This window comes from Falco rusticolus, chromosome 13, assembly GCF_015220075.1.
Source record: "Falco rusticolus isolate bFalRus1 chromosome 13, bFalRus1.pri, whole genome shotgun sequence".
In the NCBI taxonomy this organism is placed as follows: Eukaryota; Metazoa; Chordata; class Aves; order Falconiformes; family Falconidae; genus Falco; species Falco rusticolus.
In genome coordinates this window covers 28,189,187-28,204,132 of record NC_051199.1, presented here as the reverse complement: position 1 = coordinate 28,204,132, position 14,946 = coordinate 28,189,187, and the positions used below count along the sequence as shown (strand labels likewise).

The 14,946-nt window shown below is 44.7% G+C and overlaps 1 protein-coding gene across 1 annotated transcript in view; it reads left to right on the top strand.

Annotated features, from left to right (window-relative positions):
- Window positions 1-1,570: 1,570 nt before the first annotated feature.
- The window catches only part of LOC119156743 (schwannomin-interacting protein 1), a 183,260-nt gene continuing 169,884 nt past the window's right edge, over window positions 1,571-14,946 (top strand). The window contains exon 1 of the mRNA XM_037407017.1: window positions 1,571-1,594. Coding sequence (XP_037262914.1) covers window positions 1,586-1,594 — 9 coding nt within the window. The 5' untranslated portion in view covers window positions 1,571-1,585. The remainder of the gene's footprint in view (window positions 1,595-14,946) is intronic.

Genomic DNA, 14,946 nt, shown 5'->3' with positions numbered 1-14,946 from the left:
CTGAACGCGGGAGATGGACCAAATGTTGTAGCATCTCTGACGATAAGGACATTCCAGCTTCTATAGAGCCAAAAATACGTGGCAAATATTTTGCTCTTTGTCACAGAGCGATTCTGCCTTCCTCGGCATCGCCTCCTGTGTCACTAATGAATTCTTGTTTGTTTGTTACTGTTTGATTTTCTTCCCACAGAGGACTGATTTATTAATAGGAAGAAAACAAGCAATAAAGAATCCCTCCAGCTATTTAACTTAGCTTGACTTCTTACTCTTCTTTGTTAGCTAAATTAAAAACAATCCAAATCTACGGGAACCTTACTTCTAATACGGGGAGCTGTAATTATTAGCAGCTATATTTACCAAGACACTGTCTGAACTTGTAACCAGATTTTAAATGAGTGCATTATCAGGGCAGGGAATAAAAGAAGCTGAATTCAGTTACGCAGTTTAACCCACACTGTGTGGAGCCTCTTTTCCCTTTTCATGCCAAGAAAGTGTTTATTTACCAATTTTTCATGAGTTGACATTCACTTTGCATACACAACTGCAAAATATCTATAAACACAGGAGACTGCACATCCCTGAGACGTGCTGGAGCCAGGGTTCAGTGCGAAACACTGAAATTAAACATATTCACCGCCAGCATTTAAAAATAGCAATTTCTGCATTTTTCCACAAATTCAGATTTCAACACTTTCTTAGTGATCATGGTAATTTATGACTTGGAGTCTTTTGACCAATGAAGGATTTGCAACTAGTAATATTTCTTGCTTATTATTTCAACTCTAGATTATTATTTCAACTCTAGACTTGTTTATTTTCATTCCATGGCTGAAAATGCATAAATGTTTGGACAAGTTTAGTCTCTGTGTGCTGACACTTTTGCCACAGGCTCAAAAACATCTGAATTATCTCTGTAAAATGTATTTTACCTTCCTGGCAATACTGAAAAAAAAACCCTTAAACAAATATGTTTATGTGCCTAAAGACCATTATAAACCCCTGTGAATCCACTTTAATTCATTACAGAAATTGGAGCTGCCCCTGTACCTCTGTGCTGGGTTTAATAAAATTCACGTCAAATAGCTGATGGGATGAGCAATTTGAAGTTTGTGCTGGCACCTTGGCACTTATATATATCTATATGTGTGTGTATACATACCTACCATACTGTTTAATTTTTGATCCAGCTTTGTTCCTAGATGAGCCTTGTAAAATGAGCTGAGCTGCAACCTGCACATCTTTGCAGAACGATTAGAGCAGGATCCAAATCCGCCTGTAAATTCAAGTTTCCCTTCATTTCCATCGCTATACATCTCTGAATGACAGCGAATTCATTCCTGCGCTGGAGACTTGCCAGAAGTTTCTCATCTCGCTGTCTGTGGGCTGCTCACTCCAGCTCTGGCTTTTTTTTTTTTTTCTTTGAGGTTTTTCTGATGCCTATAGAGTGAGCTCAACTCAAAGGTTTGCAGCTTCGCTCTCGTCTGCTATTCTGTGAGAGCCAGCCTGGGCGCCGGTACAGTCAGGAGTAGTGTGTGAACGCCGGATTTCTGCCGTGTTTCCCTGCAGGTGACTCAGAAACTTCACAATGCGGCTGGTAATGTATTTAATTTTCTAAATAAATACTTAAGCGTTCCTCTTGTGCAGCTTTGTCAGCTTTTGGATAGACCAGCTTTCTTAGAACTAATTAAATGAGGAGATGTCGGGGGGTGGTGGATGCCTACTGGGACATGGATGCTGTTTGTTTTACTCGCCAGCCAGAGATGTACAGGCAGATTTCCTCAAGGAATCTTAAATCAAGCAGCACTTTTTCCTTTTGATAAGGAGGCTTGAACAAATAGGAATTGCATCTGCTAATCTGTAATGAGCACAGAGCTGCAGTAAGTTTATCAGGGAAACCTAAATTTAAGGCTGTGTTATGTTGTAGGCTCAGGAAGGAGAGAATCGTCTTCATGTGCTAACAATTTAAAACAGCGTTTGAAAAAGATGCCTGAGGATTCGGAGGGCTCTGCTGAGCAGTGGTCATGCTGCTGTGGCAGGATTTCTCTAGGTTTAACTGCCCTTTTCTTTTTGCTCTGCAATTATTGGAAAAAAACGTGGCTACGGTTCATGGGGTAACCCTACAGGGCTTTTCAGCTGTGGTATTTAACAGGCATTTCAGCTCCTCTAAATGCAAGCCCTTGAATAGTAAGCAGATCAATGTAGGGCTCCTGTAGCCAAGAGTTCAGCTGTTTGTCAACATGTAAAATCTCACAGCTTCCCTCCGGTGCAGCGCAGGCAGCATGCTTGATTCTTATGAAGTCATCCAGGAAATGCTGCGGAGACCAATCCTGGCTCCGGCCATGGTCAAAAGACTGAAGTAATTAATCTGAGATTGATTTTTTTTTTTTTTTTTTTCATTCCTAAAACAGTAGTAGTGCTAGGCAAAGGTTTAGTTTGGAGGGGCTAGTTGTATGTATTCAGCATCAAAGCTCTTTTCAGAGGAAATTCTGCCTTCTTTTAGCAGTACTTCCCTCAAGACTGGCTTACGCAGTGTGTTATCTTTACACCTGATGCTAAACTGTACATCATCTCAGTACAGTGCAGAAATAGCCCACGAGGCTTTTTCATTTTCTCCTGCTTACAACCAGAGCGCTTAACCGTTGTATGCATCATTACAAAGCTATCCATCAGAAGGTGATGTATTGAAATGACTAGATGTGAACACCACAGAGTGAAAAAATAAAACTAGGTGCTCTTAGCTCTGAAGAGACGGAGCAAGCTAGCATGCTTCTGAGACAGCACATGGGAGTTCGAGCTAATTGTGAGTGGTAGCTCAGGCATTTCATGGCACAGGTTCTGACGCAGCCGGTGAGGATACATCCTGCACAGGCAATTCCTCACCGCGTGGCATCCGCTGCTTCTCTTAATTCAGTGGGAAAGGAGGAGGAGGTTTAACATGTGGGTATCGATATATCTGACATGGCATAGAAGATGTGGCTCTTAGCTCTAGTGTGGGTGGATGTAAATAAGCAAATATTGAATTATCATTTCTACAAAGCTAAAATTAATCTGCGCTTTTATGTTTTCTAGGACAACTTGTCAGACAATGTAAACTAATTTGCTAAATTGAACAGGAAAAAAGAATGCATTAGGAATATCTAATTTACCTAGAGCTGAATATATTTTGATTCCCTATATTGCCTGTTTCATGCTTTTCAGCTCTGCAATAGGCTAGGTAAGGTCTATGGGTAGTTTTAGAAATAAAAGAAATACATAAAGAATTTGCCTTAGTGGTAAGATGCTGGGATTCACTTAATGTTCACAATGCAGCACTGTAAAGCCTCGTGCATTGTCTCAAATACTTTTCTCACCTGTTTGCACTCTGCATTTCAAAGTACAGATACTATATGAGACCTTCGCTTGCTTTAAATCTCTGGCCTCTTAAAACTCTGATTTTATGTTACTTAAGGGTCCTGCAGGTTCTTTCTCTTGCAGTTTGTGGACTCGTGTCATCTCAATAAAACCAAGGAGACTATTTATATGCTCAAGAGCTAGATCATCTGTTTTGTATTTAAAAGCTTGTATAGACCTGAAATACAGAAACGAGATCAAATGCAAGGAAAATGTTTGTACTTACAGCAATTTCCCTGGATGGCAAAGAAAAGACAGTAATAAATGACGTGTTGTTTGTAGTGTGCTCTCTGAAGGTGAAGTCTTATGGTTTCAGAATACCTGTAACTGTTACACAGACTTGCAGCTTCACAGTGAAACCAGTATTTAATGGTGTTTCCATCTGAAAAGCCTGCATTGTAGCATTAGAAAGGCAGTAGTTCAGGCAGACAGGTGTTGTCCCAGGTCCCTGTGCTGCCCACTGAGCATCAGGGGCCGTTACCTGACTTCAAATACACTCTTCTACAACAGGTTGGATGGGTAAATACAGTGTGTAAAATCACCTGCAGCAACACCAGAGGTAACGTGAAAATTTATCGTGAAATAATGTTGTCGTGAGGGGTTTAATTGAAGTTTGGTCATGAGACAGATGAAGCTTTGCTCTCCCTGGATTTGGCAGAAGCTACATGTGGAGACATTTTCATTTAGCAAGGCTGGATCTATCAGAGAGTATATAATGTGGTTTTGGGGAAAAATAGTGCTTGGGAAAATAGGTCTGTTCTTCAACGTCTCTGCAAGAACGGGAGAGTCAATCGAAGGTAGGCAATAATTCATTTAAAGTACGTCAAATAGGTGAAGATAGACACTGCCTAAAATTGTCCTCAGGAAAACTGTGCATGACGATGAACGGGTGTTGGTAGTCGGGCTAACGTGGCATGTATGTAGACACTGAGATAGGCCATTAAACTGGACCAGACCCAGACTGAGCTGCTGGGAGACAAAGTGGGAAGAAGCTCTCAGCCCATACGTCTGGGTGCATTTCCCCGGCAGTCTGCATGATGGATGTAAAAACACCTTGAAGCAAGAGGCTTTGAAGTGGAGGCAGCTGCCTTTGGAGATGGCATTTGACCTCGAGCATCCACTGTAATGATGCACTTCAGCTGTGGTCAGTCCTCTGCCAGCCATGATGGCTCAGGCGAACTGGTTCCTGGGAAGATGCTAAAAGTGAAATACATATAATTTGGCTAAATAGGAAAGGACTGGGGACATAAACCACTCACCTGTCTGAAACTGTAGTTTTCAAGGAAGGGAACTGCAGGGAATTATTTCTTGTGGTAGGAAGAGATGCAAGGAATAAGGTGATAAAGGCACAGTGGTGCAGTTTAACCCCAGCCAGCAACTAAGTACCGTGCAGCTGCTCACTCACTCCCCCCAGTCCCCTGGGTGGGATGGGGGGGAGATTTGGAAAGGAGGTAGAACACGTGGGTTAAGACAAGAACGGGTTAATAATTGAAATAAATTAAAAAAAAATATTGTTATTATGATAAGGGAGACAACAACAAGAGAGAGAGGAATAAAACCCAAGACCGACCAGCGATGCACCACCAGCTGCTCCCCCCGCTGAGCGATGCCCAGCCAGCCCCCAGCAGCGATCGGCCCCTCCCGGCCACCTCCCCCCGCTTATATACCGAGCGTGACGCCCTATGGTATGGAACAGCCCCTGGGCTAGCTGGGGTCAGCTGTCCCGGCTGTGTCCCCTCCCAGCTCCTCGTGCTGGGGAAACTGGGAAGCCCTTGGCTTCGAGTGAGCCCGGCTCAGCCCCAGCTAACCCATCGGTGTGTCATCAACAGGATTCTCACCCTGCACCCAAACCACAGCCCGTACCGGCTGCTGGGCAGAAAATTAACGCTGTCCCAGCTAAAACCAGGACACGTAGTTATGCTGAATATTGGAAAATTTTCCTGTTGTAGGGTCTTTTTTATAGTATGCAAAATAACCTCTGCAGGGATCCAAATGAAATTTTACTACTTAAGCACTGAAAAAGAGCTGTGACAAGCTCTGTGCCCAAATGAATATGGCACATATTGGATCAGGCAAGTGGATTCATTTTTTTAAACTCCCTATTACCATCCTGTGCAAAAGAAATTTGTAGTAAAACTCAAAGTTGTTTTCAGAATTCAATGAGGTGTTTAAATAGGACTATTAAATTATAAGTGCTTAAAACACCTATAAAATGTAGGTGTTCAACAGGACTACTAAATGAAAAGCACAGCTGAGGTGCATTTCAGCATCAGCAATGCCATTCAACCTTTCTGCAAGAAATTAGAACAACAAAGCCAGGAGAACATGGTAAACTTTTCCAATAAATCCTTGCACAGGACTGAGAATATTGTACCTGACGCTCTGCGCGAGCCAGCTGGACGTGGAGATTGGTGTAATCAGCCCACCATGCCCGATCCTAACTGATGTACCTGGAACCAGCTCAGCTACTGACATGTGAAGGCGTTTGCAGGGAAGCGCTCCCGAGCCCTCGGCCTTGCTGAGGGGTGGCAGCACGTGTGCTGGTCTCGTTATGGAATTACCCGAAAGGACTTGTAAAAACACTGGGTAGCATCAGTGGGCACAAATCCACTGCTTCTGCCAGCAAGGGATTTTGCTGAATTTTCACTGCCCAAAGCCCCCCTTCCCACCCAGATGAAGAGCACAGGAGCAAGAAGAAATGAAATTTGTTGGTGGTCTCCGAGCATGTTTCCCTCTGGGAGGTTTAGTTTTTGCAGCGATTCTGAGGTTTTATGAAACATCTAGTGCGCTGAGCACTACCTTGGTGCAGCAAGATAAAACCGAGAGGCTTCTGCTGTAGGGCTTTCTGTTTTAATTACTCTTATTTGCTGCACCTGAAATACCTGTAATTAGCCCCAGCCTGACTGGCTGAGGGTGTAGGAAGCCAATTACCCAGGTGCCAGCAGATCTACGGGGTGGGAGTCAGCACTGCTCCCTTCCCTGCCTGCCCCTTGGGGTGAGAGCCCGTGCCTCCTGGAGCAGGGCTGGTTTGCTGTTCCATTGCCAGATGCCTGAGCCGTCCTCTACCTTCTCTTCCACCGTTGCGCTTGAGTGGTGGTGGGGAAAAAGCAGGTAAGAGAGCGTTGTTCATCTTGGAAGGGCTGGGGATGTGAGTGTTACGCCAGCTTGCAGGAGAGGGATCTCCTGTGGTTATTTATCTTTTGCATTTGCATCTTAAAAGAAGGAATATTAAAGCATGTCGTGGAGGGGAAATGTGTAACTTGACGTATAGAAATAACCTGTGGGCTCTGGGGAGAGCTGGCTGCTGTTCTCAGGCTCTCCCTGCCTGCGCGGGTCCCAGGGGCTCTGGTGTGCTCCCTGGAAAGCAGCCTTGCTCCCCAGGCTGTGGGGAGGTGGGAATGGGAAAGTCTGGTGAGATACGGTTGTGCAGAACCTGCTTTGCTGAGCAACTAGGTTACAACCACGTTGTCTGTGCAAAGCTGCTGTGCCTCCTCGAACCGGGTTGTGTGACCGTCACCTACAGCCGCGTTGCCTCCGCGGGCCCTGTCCCTGCTGCGTTCCCTTTGGTCAGGTGTTGGTAGGACACGCCTGGCCTCGGGTGCGTTGCTGCTTCCAAAATTAACGACTGTGTTTGATCAAATTTTTATGTGAGGGAATGGACAGTACTTTGTAACACTCGTGTGGTATGTTTGTCTCCCTGAGGAGCAAAAGGTAGTATCTCCTGGGGAATAGGTATTTGCTGAACTCCAGATTTGAGAGCAAGAAGTTTCCCCTGATGGTGAACTGAGGAAAAAAAAAAAGATAAATTTTAAAAATGCCCTTTGTTGTTAACTGTGGCAAACACACGGAGCCATTCTGTGAGCTGTGCTGTGTGGGGAGTGCTGCTCCAGACCCTGCTCTCCACCTGCTGCAGCACAAGCAGGTGCTGCCAGGGCCTCCTGGGCGCAGGTGGGACCAAGGAAGGACCCACCGCAGGTCCTCCTCCACCAGGGAGGGGCTGTGATCAGGTCTGGAAGGGACCAGCTGTTCAGCGAGGGAAGGGGCAGAAAGCTCCCAGCTTTGTGTCCTGAAGCTATGTGGCGTTTTGGTACCTGGAGCCATCCCGATACCTGTTTGGCGCTGTTACAGTGCCAGACCCGCGGTACCGCTGTGTGTGAACCATGGGTGAGGTCAGAGATTTTCCGACGTTGGTACAGAACACGGTGTTACAGATGGCTGGGATAGGGTGCAGGTGTGAACCATCGTCTATAATCCTGATGAATCTTTTCACGTGGGCAGGGCTGGCGCTAGAAAGTTCACGGTGGTGAATGGTGGCAGCTCCCATGCAACCCTCCTGCCAAGGGCCTCGGGCGGTGGCAGCATCGTGGTGTCCTCTGGGGCCACGTTCTGCTCAAAGCCCCGGTCATCTTGCTTTGCGTACACAGAGTGAGAGCAGTATCTCCTACCTCGCGCCTCGTGCTGTTGCCCGCTGCTCGCTTGGTGCTGGAGGTGGCTCCCAAGTCTGGGAGCTTGGCTACCATCTCTAGCAGCACCAGCCAGTGTCGGGGAAGGTGTTGGACAGAGCTGCCCTCTGCCACATCGGGGAAAAAGCCAAACAAACTGGGAAGCTGAAACGGGTGATTTTGTTCTTCCTGCAGTTTCAGGGTGAAATGTTTTTTGTTTGCTGTCCTGAAGATATGCTGGGCAGCACCGTGCCTTGTGGAAGAGTTGCAGGGGCTACCTGCAGCCAATTTAATTGCAGATAAACAAATACTCTTTGCAAGCCACTCCACAGTAATGTTTGAGCAGGATGTGATATTGTATGGCACTGTAAAGCTTGATATTAATTTTTAATAATCTTTGGATAGCCTTTGGAGGGATGCCCTCCATAGAATATTAGTCTCTGCCCTTCAAAGCTCCAGCTTTCCTGCTGGATAAATTGTACAGCAGCAAATATCTATTTCCAGGGGCTCGCAATCAATGTGCACTTGCTCAGAAGTGGTGGCGTGTCTCCTGTCCAGAGGCATGTCTGGTTGCAGCTGCTCAGTGCTCGGGACAGAAGCTTTGGCTTATAGAAAATATAAGTTGTTCCTGGTCCAACAGGACTGTTTTGAGATGCTTCTAAGGGAAAGGTAAATCAATTTGCAAGAAACGAAAAGATACCTTTTTTTTTTAAGAAGAAAATGTAACAGACTGCTTGGTACCCTTTTCTGTACTAGCTTTGTTTAAGGAGCAGAAACATCTTTATACAAGACTAGAATACATTTAAAAAATAAAAGAACAACAACAAAACAGTTTGCTACACCTTGCAACTCCGCTCACTCTGCTCAGAAATGAGGAAAAACCTTTTGGAGTGACTTTTCCCCTCCTTCCACAATTTCTACCATACGTTCATCCACATTAGTGAGTCCTAACTCTGGTGTGTTAATTTAGAGCATCTTGCTTACTCTTGATAAGCGTGAAACAAATTAGGGCATGTTAACATCTCCTGCAGCCCTGCCTCGGATTGCCTCTTGGCAGATCCCCTCGCGTCAGTTTCTGCAGCATTGGAGGTGGCTGAGCTTGATCTTTGTTTTGCCATCCTGGGCATAATCCCAGAAACATTAGGTTTGGAAATCTTTTGGCAGAAATGTCTGGCGATTATGCTAGCTGCCTGCCAGGGCATCCCTCGCCAGGAAGCGGCAGGAATAAGGGCCACACCTCAACCAATGCCCTAACGAGCTGAATCCACATCCCTTTGGAAACAGGTTATTCAGGAGTGCAAAGCAAACACAGCAGCTCTTGAATTTCCTTTTAGACCCTTAACATTCTGTTTTCTTCCTCTTGGTAGACCAGTTTTCGATAAGCGGCTACCTCTGTTGATGCTGGAGTACCAGTCAGACAGTGGTGATGCAGGAGAAGCTCGAGGGCTGATGGCCGATGGCCTTTGCTAGGTCCCCAGCTGCCCTGTCTCCACTGGTATGATGTGATGTGGCCAGCTCTGCCCACTGCCCATCTTGCGTAGTGCAAGGTACTGCAGGCTTTCATAATTAAACCAGGAAATAAATGACTTCTGTGAAAGCAGAAGGAAAAAATATATCTTGGATACAAGCTTGAGCGATGTGGAGGTTAACAGGGCATCACAACCTGTAAAACACTGAAGGATAATGAAGGATGTTCTTGGTGGGCTGTTCCCATCACTGATCTGTTGGTACCTGCTGCCAACAGCAGTGGGTCACAGTGGACATGCCTATGCTACCAGCTGTAGAACTTCTGTTTTCCTTTTCACATCCTTCTCCAGGATGAAGCTGCAGCTGCAAAGGTCGCCAGACATCAGATGCCGCAAGTCAACGTTGTTATCCCTGAAAGAAAATTGCATCACTTAAGCTAATTACCAAATGGCATTTCTCCGCTGAAAAATTACATACCTGGGCTCTCTAGGAACACAGAGCACACAGCTCTGAAAGCAAAGTAATTTCTAAGGCTTTTTGAGTGATGCAATTTAGTTAACCTACTTCCCAAAGCACAATTAAGTGTAGCTGAATAACAGCTGTACAGGAATGACCTTTCCTTAAAAACCTAGTCCTTGTGCGTTTGGTATTTCACTAAGAAGGTTTGCACAGCAGCTAGCACGCAGTTAGTGCTCAAAGGGTTACCAAAGGCAATCCCTGGGAGGGTGAGCTCCTCTCCGCTCTTGATTTCATTTGGGCTGCAGAAGGGTTAGCACCTGTGAGCTGCTGGCCAAAGCATCCTCCCTTCGATTTATCAGCTTCGTGGGAAGCAGTGGAATTAAAATCTTTAGGACACATCTTTGCCTGGTCTGTAGGTACCTGTTGGAGAGTGTGACAGGCAGAGCAGGTTTTGTGGGTTTTGGTTGCTTTGTTACGAGCAGGTTTTGTGGGTTTTGGCTGCTTTGTTACTACTTTTTTTTTTTTTCTTTCTTTTCTGTAAGAGGATGAGTGAATGGATCATTCCCCTTTTGTATGTCCTCAGCAGTTCATATCTCACTGGGGATAAATTCTTGCATAAGCCTGGATGTTCACAGCAGTGGTACAACCCAGCAAAGGTTTGGTCTTGTTTCTGAGTACCTTCAGGATATTTTAAAGCCAGATGCAAAATTCTTTATTTATCCCTTTTCTTTCCTGTGACACTTCCTGTTAGAACATCCTTTAGCAATAAAAATAAAGCTTTAATTGATGCAAGTGGATGAATTTGGAAATGTTGTGGTCAAAGACGTGAGCCCAGCTCTTATTTCTCAAGCCAGTAGGTTGTCTCTGAGTCTCTAGCCTGAATCCCAAAGGCAGGCTTTACTGTAGCTTTATACCATCAAAAAAAAGTACTGAAAGAGCAAAACCTGAAGAGGGAAGATTGGCTAAAAATCATACTTTGGAGATTTGCAGAGCTTTTTGCATCAGATCTGCTGGCAGGGGTGGATGAGATATTGTTGATGCATCAGTATTAAGAGGAGCTTGCTGTTTGTTTTCCTGGTCCGTGTTTCACAGAAATATTCTAGCTTCACATTTTTAATGGAAAAAAGTGTATTTCTAGCCTTCTGTGTTTGTAGAGGATAGCTTACAAGTGCAAAGCCCAAAGGCTCAAAACCCCAAAGGCAAATAAAGCACCAATATTTACAGTTGTTTAGAGTAACTCTTTTTTTAATTGAATTTCATGGCATTTGGTGTTTTGGTTTATGCATTTTGAATGATAATACACTGTCTTTCAAGTATCTTGCAAATTACTAACACTATCAGATTTCATAAGTTAATCGTAAATGGTATAAACTGCCATGTGAAAACATTATTTAAAAAAAAAAAATAGAATGTGTTGTGAATCCTGTTGTGAGAGATTTCCTCCCATCTCGTAAATTACTTGGAAATTACTAAAGGAAAGAAGAAATAGAAAGCAAAATGGAAAGCTTTGATGTTAGTTTTTCTCCGTTTTTATCTTTCTTCTCACTTTTTATCTCTTTCCCGTTCCAAGTCTTTGATGCCGTGACTGCGGACAGTGTCCCTTGTCCTTTGTATAAAATGTCATGGGCACTCGGCTTATTTGTAACTGTTGCTATATTGTCTGACCATCTAGATTTACCAGCCAGTATGCACGTTATACTGACAATGTGCGGTCTCAAGGAGGAAAAAAAATTAGAAATCTTTCTGTTCTTATTTTCCTTTTGTTATTTAAAAAGAAGTATCTATCTTTTACTGAAGCCACAGGCTTGGGGCGCTGTGCTGGCCGTCGCGCAGAAGTGCCCCCGCCGCAGCAGTAGCCTGAGTGCCGAGCCGTGGTGGCTGACATCCTCCTAGGTGGAATCACCCACCTCGCCGTCCGGAGACTTAGGTGGGCTTACATCCTTCTGGGGTAACCTATGCATCATGTTATCCTTTCTCCTTATACGCCTAGACGTGCCTCACCCTCGGTGCGCTGCTGAGCTGTACCTTCTCCTGACGTGGGGCACCTAAACTCGGGGCACGCTGTGTGAGAGCTTTTCTTCTGCTTGTATTTGAATTTGCTGCTTATTTTCTAATGAATGCCAATATCCAGTTTGGAAAACTGTTAATGTACGGTCCCTGTAACATGTAGGAGAGCTTACAAGGAGTGCTTCTCTCCATCCCCTTTCCAATGGGAGAAGCTCTGGTGTCTTCCCTGGGGGTGAGAAGCTTTCTCCACAGCCTGGCCAGTCTGCTGACTTCTCTGCCGGCTGTTGCTTCTCAGCCATGGAACCTGGTTCTAGCAGCCCAGCTGCAGGAGCATTGCCGTTTGGTTTGCATGTAAATCTAATTCTATCCTCCAGTGTCCACTGCATTTCACCGGTTAATAGTAAGTTTGATCCGCCCTCAATTCACCAAACTCCTGGGTTCTTTGTGGTGTTTGCTAGGTTTGGCTGAATACTAGTGCCATCTGCAAATCTTCCACCCTTGCTGCTCATCTGTTTTTCTGTATCATTAATAAAAGTAATGCTATGGAGCTCAGTGAAGCTCTTTGCAAGCTGTGAAAGTGTTTGCTCGTTTTATTCCTGAATGCTGCAGACATACATCCTGATAGTCAAGCAGAGAATTATTTACGTGCTGTGTATAGTTCAGGATCCCTCAACTACTACCATTTTGTCCCTGTTTCATAGCATTATTTACATTTATGTAAAAAACAATTGAACAATATTTGTCCAAGTTTATTTTAAAAACCTCACTGTAAAGCAGGTGTGTTCAGAAACACACAGGCACTTCCGATGAGTTTCCTGTTAATATTTTAAACAGCTTCAATTAACCTGGTTTTAAAGAATTTAAAGCGTTTTACGTGCTCATAACTGAATAAATGAGCAGTTCTTGAAGCAAGTTTTTGTTTAAGATTATCCTTGCAACTTGTGCATCTGCTATAGAAATACATGGTTGTAGAGTGAGAGTCATTTTTGGTGATTCTGTGTTTCTGCACCGTGGCAAATAGTCTTGATTCTGGTAAAAGGTTACTGGATTTTAGGCCTAATCTTAAGGAATTTATTTTCCTTGAGCAAAAGCTCATTGCACAAAGGTAATTGGGTACCAGCAGTGTTCCTAGGTGGTCAACTTTTGATTTATATGGAAATAAAAGTGGCAGAGCAATACTGTTTCCTACCTTAGGAAGCATCTTCCCTGCCGTTCTCGTGTCATTCTGAACGAGGCCACTCCTGCTGCGTCTCGCTGCATAAACTGAAATGCTCAAAGCATTTAATGTCGCGAGCCCTGCGGTATCTGTGTCTGTGCTGAACTTGGACGCTGCCCTTGCCAGAGCTGGTGCAGGGTTTGCTTCACGTGGGAAACGCATGTTGTTGCTGCCCGGGCCATACAGTGCTCACCTGGATTCCATGTACGTGCACGCGATGCACAAGGTATGTGGAATATCACAGTCTCTTCACTGTGTGAAAAGGGAAAAAAATAATCCTCAAAACTCAAACAAGCAACAGAAACCCAAAGGGTTTTCCCTCTCTTCTCATTGAAAGTAATGTTCTCATTAGCAGTAACGCTGATTTGTCTGTTAACCTTACCAGGAACAGGCTGAGGCAAATGCTGAGAGCATTTAGAATTCCCTTCTGTATATTTAAAATAATGCTAAGAAAGAGCTTAGCGTCACATTAAAGTGTGTACTTTTTTTTTTTTTGGTCTTATGATTTCAGGCTTGCTATGAAAATTGTCATAAATAACACAGCAGCTGAGTTATCTTCTCACTTTCTATGAGACATATATCAACATCGGGCCAGTCTGGCATGTCCTACCTGTTTTCGTACCACCGAGAAGAGGTAGAAGGTGCTTTGTATGGCGAGGCTGTCTTTCAAATATGAAAGCCTTACGGGTTTGGCAGACTGAGTGGCATTGTTGCTCTGTAAGTTCTGTGGGTAGTTTTTCAAATGTGATCCAAAAACGTAGTTAAAAATAGTCATCTTCTGTGTTACTTCAGATGCTAGCCTGGTGTGGTTTTTCATCTCTTGGTGTGATGGACAGGAACTCCTGGCTGGGTGAGCGATGGGTGATCCTTGCGGCTCGTCCCTCCAGAGTCAGTGGGCACCTGCTGGAGCCCTCGCTGGGGCTGGGGAAGGCTTCCAGGCACCCGTGACTTCTGTGGTCTCCCCGCCTTGTTCTGTTGTCTCCCCAGTTTTGCTTGGGAGACAGCAATGTGACAATTCCAGTCAGTTTGTCTATTTTTGTTCTCTTGCCTTGGATGAAAATTGCTGGGCAGGGCAAGTGCTGTCGTCAGGACTGTTTCAGCTACAGGGTGAGGGTGCTGTCTGTTGGGTGCTACGGTAATGATTGCCTTTTTTGGTGGGTTTGTGCCTTTTTTTCCTATTTTATTTTAAATCCACGAAAGATCCTTGAGGCTATAACTTCCTATTCTACCAGGAGCTTAGAGAGCGTAGCATTCAGGTTTTCTAAGTTAGTACTTGGCTCGGCACCTAAATTTTAGGGTAATATTTAAATAGTCTACCTTCTTCGTTTTCCTCTCCCTGAAACATCCTGAGCTACCAGCGCCTCTGTTTCCTTCTTTCTATGGGAAACCTGGGAGGCAACCCGATGGAGCCAGCAGTGACTGATGGGGCATTTTCCATTGAACAGCAACGCTGCTGTGGTGGTGATCGATCTGAAACGTGGGCAGCAGAGTGATCCCTTCAAAATCGTGCTGGAAATGACAACTCGCAAAGGAGGAGATGCCAAAGTGGGCTGAGAGTGCCGGTGGGGTTTGGGCTCAGCAGGGAGCCGAGGGATGGGTGTACGTGTGTGTAAGCCACTCTTGGGGCCATTTTTTGGTCCAGGTTTCAGCAACCTATTAGACCGGTGTCAAACTCCTCATCCCAATGGTCTCGCAAAAATGGGATCTGCTCATATGTAAAAATAAAGTCCCAAACTGGGTAAAATTAAGCCAGGGTGTTAAAACTGAAGTGTATGTCCCAGGGAAAATGTTTGATCTTGAAATTATCCATTTTAAAACACCGGTGCTAATTGAAAATGGTTCTCAGTGGAGACCTTAGTTAAATCAGTATCAGAGGAAGCATGTGCACACAAAATGCAACTAATTTTAAAGTGATTGTGACTTCGGGCAAACTTACCTTTTCATGAAAAGTCTGCGAGCAAGGTA